At 46.1% G+C, this 7,711-nt stretch overlaps 1 protein-coding gene across 2 annotated transcripts in view; it reads left to right on the top strand.

Annotated features, from left to right (window-relative positions):
* The first annotated feature begins 242 nt into the window (after window positions 1–242).
* Window positions 243–7,711, top strand: part of ntpcr (nucleoside-triphosphatase, cancer-related) — a 27,939-nt gene continuing 20,470 nt past the window's right edge. Inside the window, exons 1-2 of one of the 2 annotated variants that reach the window (XM_003215810.3) lie at window positions 243–496; window positions 2,588–2,750. In XM_003215810.3, the coding sequence (XP_003215858.1) occupies window positions 463–496; window positions 2,588–2,750 (197 nt within the window). In that variant the 5' untranslated portion in view covers window positions 243–462. The remainder of the gene's footprint in view (window positions 497–2,587; window positions 2,751–7,711) is intronic. The other variant, XM_008124235.2, reaches the window with a different exon arrangement.

The raw sequence follows: 7,711 nt of genomic DNA, 5'->3' as shown, positions 1-7,711 counted from the left end.
GCAGGAAGCAGCCAGGCTTTGAAGCTGCAAGGCCATTCAATGCTAATCAAGGTGATTAATTGCAACATTCACACTGGCCTCCAGCAGACAAGAGCTCTTTCTCCCACCCTGGATCTTCCACAGATATATAAACCTCCCTTGCCTAGTTTTCAACAGACCTCACAACCTCTGAGGATGGCTGCCACAAATGTGGGCGAAACGTCAGGAGAGAATGCTGGAACATGGCCGGAAAACTCACAGCAACCCAGCGATTTCGGCCATGAAAGCCTTCGACAACACACTCTGAAATTGCGGGGCCTTTGCCAGCACAAGGTGGGAGGGAGCAGCCGGGGGAGGGAGACATGCCTGAAGCAAAGCGCGGCCTTGTAGTCGTTGTTTCCTCCTCGCTGCCTCTCTATCGCATTCGTGTTTGCAAAAAAGGGATCCTCCTTCCGAGCCGCTCAGGGGAGGGAAGCTCCCAATATGGCGAAGCACGTTTTCCTCACAGGGCCGCCAGGTAAGAACCCTCGGCCCCCCAAACACACACGCGCCCGCGTAGGCAGGCAGTGCTATTTCTGGCAGGCAGAGAGGAAAGGAGGCCGCGCTGAGGCGGGAAAGGAAAGGCAAGGAGGCAGTAGAGAGAGGCCTCCTGTCGCTCCCATTCGGCGGCTGAAGGAGGGCTGGGACGTGGCCCGTTCGTGGGGCGTTCCTGGGAAAGGGAGGCCTCTCCTCTGCAGCTCTGAAGGCCTCTTTCCCTCGCAAAGGCCTGCCCAGGGACGGTGGGCCTGCTGCGCGGCTAGCGCCTGCCGCCGGATTGCCTGTGGCCCTTCCTCTAGAATGAATGGCACCTGAACTTCATTGGGGATCTCCCATCCAGATAATAACCAGGGCTGAGCGCACTTGGCTCCAGAATGAGAAGGGGTCTCTTGCCTTTAGGGCAGCAAGACTCCTAAATCAGGCATGGGCCAACTTGGGCCCTCCTTCCAGGTGTTTTGGACTTCAACTCCCACCATTCCTAACAGCCTCAGGCCCCTTCCTTTCCCCCCTCAGCGCGGCTGAATTCAGATTTATTGTTGAACAAAAAGAAAAAGAAAAAAGAAAGAACACTTATTATATACTGTACAATAGTTGTCATCACAAACCAGCATAACCAGTCAAACTGAATCCTATCAAGAATTTCTTGTTACAGTAGTCTCTCGCTTATCCAACATAAATGGGCCGGCAGAATGTTGGATAAGGGAAAGTGTTGGATAATTAGGAGGGCTTAAGGAAAAATCTGTTAAATGTCAAATTACATTATGATTTTACAAATTAAGCACCAAAACATCATCTTTTACAACAAATTGTTAGAAAAAGCAGTTCAATACACTGTAACATTATGTTGTAATTTATTGTATTTACGAATTTAGCACCAAAACATCTCAAAGTATTGGAAACATTGACTACTAAAAAAATTGACTACAGATAAAGATATAATTGCAGCCTAGAGAAATAGCTGCGGATCTGGGTGGGAGGCAGATTTTGTTGGATAAAACAGAATGTTGGATGAGTGAAAGTTGGATAAGCGAGACTCTACTGTACTACAATTATTTCAATGTACAACAATCTATGTAACATGAATGTAGACATAACCTGTGCCCCCAAATAGATTGTTACTTTGGCCCATTTTAAAAATGGGGAGTGCCTTTTTGGTGAATAAAAACATATCATGTATTGGGAATATATCGTATTTGAAACGAACTACTCTTGAACTGGAAATGTGCAATTCTGTAACATTTTCTTTTGTTCACTCATTTGTAATGTGCTCTTTAAATTTCAAGCATGCACTGTATTGCTGACATTCAATGGTGTGACTTAATTTTTAAAAAATGATTTAGTATGTCAACTCTAAACTGTGTACAATTATGAGCCAATTATCGTCCTATTTTATTGGAATAAATTGGATTTCTGAAAGTTTAAATTATGAGCTAAGGAAACAGTCATTTATCAGTGGATGCTAATATAATTATACAAGATGACAAGACTAGAGCTTTGGGTGAGGTGGAGGTTATATTAATAAGCAAAAACTCTTTTATTGTGTTGCCTTCTCTGTGATGCAGAAATTGAGATGATTGACCTCATTTATCACTTTTGCAGAAGGTCTTTATAAAGAGGATAACAAAATACCTGAACAGATGCCCTCATATTTTTATAAACTGCTTCTCTGATGATTGGAAAATGATTCTTGGGATTGCATCCCAAAAATGACAGTGAGTTTCTGTTCATTACTCAAATGCATTACATGCTTGGGGGTTCCCAAATAATTTGTTTTCAAGATTTCCCATTCCTACTTCACTAAAGAAAAGATCCCTATCCAAGTCATGATGTCAAGGAGCATTTGCCAAGTGGATCAAGGCCATCATATTGGTCTTTCCTTTCCCTCCTTTTGTTTCAGGCATGATAGGTGGGCTCCACACAGAAGCAGATAATAATATGACTAGTTTCCTAAAATTCAGTGTAGGCTGGCTAGGGAAAGTCACTTTGGATGCCATACCCATCATGACAGTGACAGTGGTATGTTACTGTTATATGGAATACTAAGGCTATAATGGGACCTTTTTTGTTATAGGAGTTGGGAAAACAACATTGATCCAGAAAGCAATTGAAATATTGAAATCCTCTGGTCTCCCTATTGATGGATTTTACACAGAGGAAGTAAGAGAAGGTGGCCGGAGAATAGGTTTTGATGTTGTCACTCTGAATGGAAGAAGAGGAATTCTCTCTAGAGTTGGGTATGAACTTTAAAGAATATTTGGAATGCATGACTGCTCTTTTGAGGTCATTATTTTCTCCATTCAAACATATCTGGAGCTGTATGGTTAGACTGAAAAGAAGATGGTTCCTAGCACCTTTAAAAGATATTTAGAAAGAATTTCAATTGTACAGCTGTCATGACACATGCACAGGGATTTTGGAGCACCTTTGAGAATAACTGAGATTAAGTAACAGTAACTTATCTGCAGGAGGACACAGGAAGATGGGTACAAGATGCCAACTCTGCCCACACGTCTACTCAAGACATATGATAGAAATGTAATAACATCAACCACAATATTAGAGGTACTTTCACTTGCTCATCCTGTCATGCACGGGTGTCACAATCATTTTCACCAAGGGTCACATCTGCCTTATAGTTGCCTTCAAAGGACCATTGAATCCATGGACAGAGAATCTGGATACAGAGGGCCAAGTATAATTTTTTACATAGTGATTGGTGCTCTAGGTTTTATCTAGTTTGGGTCCCCAGATGATATTGAATAACAACCTTGTATGAATCTACCTAGGCCCTAAGATCTTCAAAAGAAATCCTTCTCAGTCCCACGTCCATCTCAAGCTCGGTTGGTGGGAACGAGAGAGAGAGCCTTCTCAGTGGTTGCCCCTTGACTGGAACTCCCTGCCCAGGGAAGCCAGAATGGCCCATTCCCTGCTGTCTTTCCGGTGGCAGGCTAAAACCTTTTTATTCAGACAGGCTTTTAAAGAAGAAGGTTTTTAAGTTCAAGTCAGGGGGTTCTGTGGTTTTTTAATTCAGGGTGAGATTGGGAGGAAATATGAGTTTTAAAGGCCATTTTAGTGTATTTACTATATTTTAATTTTGTTTTTACCACACTGTTAGTATTTAATTGTTTTTTAACTTTTGTATTGCACCTTTTAAACTTATCCAGTGTGGAGTGTTAGCCCGCTTGAGTCCCCACAGGGAGAAAGGCGGGGTATAAAGATAGTAACAACAACAACGACAACTCCTGTCACTTTTGATTATCGGACATGTGGACTGGAGATAATGAGAATTGCAACCCAACAACACTTGTGGCTCTGAAGTTGTCACGACCCAGGCGGCAGAGGCACCAATAACCATACACAGAGGCCAGAATCTAACTAATATCTTTATTGAAGGAATATATAAAGTTAATAAAAACAAGTATAGAAAATAGTCCAGAATTAGACCCTTCAGGAAAGGTCAGAATTAGTCCAAAAAAGCAATGTCCAATAAGAAATATTAAGGTCCAAAGTTGTAATCCAATAACCGAAACACTCACTTTGCCAAGCAAAGTGAGGGGAGATGACAAGGTCCTTAGTCCATAAAACTTGAGCGTGGCTAGGAAATAACTTGATACTTGAAACAAGGCTTGAACGTGGAACAAGGTAACTAAGAACAAGAACAAGGTCCGTGGAATAACTTGGTAAAATCCGTGAAACAAGGCAAGGATTAGTCCTGGGAAACAAGGCAAAGTCCGTCGGTAAACAAAGGCTGGGAAGCAAGGCGAAGGCTGGATAGCAAGGCAAGGCTTGAGCTGAAGCGAGGCTTGAATCGGAGCGCGCTGTCCAGACACAACTCGCTCCGTAGGCTGACGAATTGACTCCGCGAAGTTGCTACGCGGGCAAAACACCTATATAGAGTCCAACTTTCTCACCAAAGCGGTTCTCTGGGAATCAGAAACGAAAGCTAAACTCTGAGACCAGATGTTAAACTCCTTAAAGATTCTCACGAGAACCAATGTTAATTGGCAACATTCTTAGCTGCTATCCTCGCACTCCTGCGCGAAGCTGAATCCAAACTTCTCTGTTGTTTACAAAACTCCCGGCGCAAGAACACGGGAGAAGTAGGCTCTGGGGTTGTTTGACATACTTCTGGGGCACAACTTTCTTGCAGGTGCAAGGTTTCCAGATCTGCCTGGGAAGGATCTGGCTGAGAGGAATCCAGTTCAGACTGGGAAGGTAAAAAACCCAAGTTTTCATCTTCATCAGGGATTACAATGTCCTGAGCAGGACTACAAGGCCCATGGTTCATCACACTATCCCCCTCCTCAGGGCCCCTCCCAAACTGGGGTCCTCTCCCCGAGGCGCGAGGTCGCGGTTTGGTGGGATAGGTCAGATGGAAGCGACGGGTTAGATCAGGAGCATGGACTGTGGAGGCGTCTTCCCAAGAGCGTTCCTCAGGCCCAAAACCCACCCAGTCAATGAGATATTGTAGGCGGCGGCGATGAAAGCGAGAATCCAAAATGTCCTCAACCTCGAACTCCTCCTCCCCATTCATCAAAACAGGAGGGGGGGCCGGTTGGTCTGTATCAGGACGCACACCATCCGCCGGAAGGAGCAGGGAACGGTGAAACACTGGGTGAATGCGCATTGAACGCGGAAGTTGGAGTTTGAAAGTCACGGGGTTTAATTGCGCCACCACTGGATAGGGGCCAATGAAGCGGGCATCTAACTTCCGGCATGGGCGGTGGGAGGGCAGAAAGCGAGTGGACAGAAAAACCCGATCTCCTACCTTGATTTCGGGGCCCGGCTGGCGGTGTTTGTCAGCGTGGCGTTTATAGTCCTCCTTGGCTTGGTCCAGTTGCTGGAGCAAAAGTTGTTGCACCGCTGTGAGTTCCTGCAGCCAATCCTCTGCTGCGGGAACTTCTGAAGTTTCAATGACAGGGGGAAAGAAACGTGGATGGAAACCGTAGTTTGCAAAGAACGGCGTTTCTTTTGTAGAAGCTTGAACTCCATTATTGTAGGCAAACTCAGACAGTGGTAACAGAGAAGCCCAATTGTCCTGTTGGTAGTTTACATAACAGCGAAGATACTGCTCCAAAGTGGCATTGGTGCGCTCCGTTTGCCCATCTGTTTGGGGATGATGAGCTGAAGATAAGCGAGAGTCTATGCCCAGTAGTTTTTGTAGTGCCTTCCAAAAACGAGAGGTGAATTGAGATCCACGGTCTGTGACTAAACTCTTGGGCAATCCATGTAGTCTGAAAACATGCTGAAGAAATAGATCCGCAGTTTCTTTGGCCGTGGGGAGGCCTTCGCAGGGAATGAAATGGGCTAACTTGGTGAATAGGTCCACCACCACTAAGATCGTGGTGAATCCACAGGAAGGTGGTAGGTCAGTGATGAAATCCGCGGAAATTATTTCCCATGGGCGAGATGGGGTAGGAAGGGGGTGCAAAAGCCCTGAGGGCTTCTCCCTTCGTATCTTGGAGCGCTGGCATACTGGGCAGGTGTTGACATATTTTTCCACATCCTTGCGGATCTTGGGCCACCAAAAATCTCTTAGGATCAAATGCATGGTTTTAAATAGTCCGAAGTGTCCTGCTGGTTTGCAGTCATGACACAGACGAAGCGCTTTTTCCCTGCCCGGTCCGGGTGGGATATAAACATGATTTCTATAGCAGAGCAGCCCATCTTTAAGCGAAAAGGGAAAATGCAGACCTTGGCGAAGTTGGTCCTGCGCCCAGGCATCTGCTTGCTGACTAGCCCTGATTTCTTGAGCACAGATGGGTCCTGGAGTAGGGGAAGTTGAACCAATGGGACTGGATTTGGTGTTCCCCACTGTGAGCGTGGCAAAGTTCTCAGGTTGTAGCAGTTGGGATTCAAAGGTCTCCTTGCGTCCTGCAGCGTATTCCGGTTTACGTGACAGGGCGTCTGCTTGCTTGGTTTGAGCTGGGGTCACATAATGGATCTGGAAGTTGAAACGTTCAAAGAATAAAGCCCAACGTTGCTGCCTCTGATTTAGTTTGCGGGCAGTTCTTAGATGTTCTAGATTACGATGATCAGTGTGGACTTCAATGGGGAATTTGGCCCCTTCTAGCCAATGTCTCCAAGTTTCAAAGGCTGCCTTTATGGCCAGTAGTTCTTTTTCCCAAATGGTGTAATTCCTCTCTGGTGTGGTTAGTTGACGAGAATAAAAGGCACAGGGGTGGAGGTGATCTCCCACCGGTTGTAAGAGTACAGCCCCAATTGCCACATCAGAGGCGTCCGCTTGCACCACAAAAGGGGTTCCAGGATTTGGGTGCTGTAGAATTGGCTGGGAGGTGAATAGTTTCTTCAGTTGCTGGAACCCTTTCTCTGCTTGATCAGTCCAGCGGAAAGGCTGCTTTCCACGGATGCAGCTAGTGATGGGGTCGGACCAGCGGGCAAAATCTGGAATGAACTTGCGGTAGTAGTTCGCGAACCCCAAGAAACGCTGCACCTCTTTCTTGTTAGTTGGCGCCCGCCATTCCAATACTGCTGAAACTTTGGCTGGATCCATGGAAAGCCCTAGAGGCGAGATGCGGTAGCCAAGGAAATCTACCTCTTGTAGATCAAAAGCGCATTTTTCTAGCTTGGCATAAAGTCCATGATCCCGCAGTCGTTGCAACACCATTTTGACGTGGTTCTCATGTTCTGATTGTGATCTGGAAAACACCAAAAAATCGTCCAGGTAGATTATCAAGAATCTGTCTAGATAGTCCTGAAAAATATCGTTGACAAAATGCTGGAACGTTGCGGGAGCTCCGCATAAACCGAAATTCATAACTCGGGACTCGAATAATCCGAATTTAGTCTGGAAGGCGGTCTTCCACTCGTCCCCTTCTCTGATGCGAACTAGATTATAAGCCCCCCGAAGATCCAGCTTGGTGTAGACCTTGGCTCCTCGAAGTCGGTCCAGTAGATCCGAGATTAAGGGCAGGGGATAGCTGTTCCGCTTGGTGATATTGTTCAATGCTCTGTAGTCCACCACCAAGCGTAATTCCCCTGACTTCTTCTTCACAAACATCACTGGGGAGGCGGCTGGGGATTGAGAGGGTCTGATGAACCCCTTGCGAAGGTTTGTCTCTAAGAATTCCCTGAGAGCTTCTTGCTCTGGTTCAGTCAGGGAGTAGAGATGCCCTCGCGGGATCGGGGCCCCCTCCACCAAGTCAATGGCACAGTCATAAGGTCTATGTGGGGG

This window comes from Anolis carolinensis, chromosome 1 (genome assembly GCF_035594765.1).
Source record: "Anolis carolinensis isolate JA03-04 chromosome 1, rAnoCar3.1.pri, whole genome shotgun sequence".
In the NCBI taxonomy this organism is placed as follows: domain Eukaryota; kingdom Metazoa; phylum Chordata; class Lepidosauria; order Squamata; family Dactyloidae; genus Anolis; species Anolis carolinensis.
Note: the sequence above shows the minus strand (reverse complement) of the source record. Positions and strands in the feature narration are given on the sequence as shown.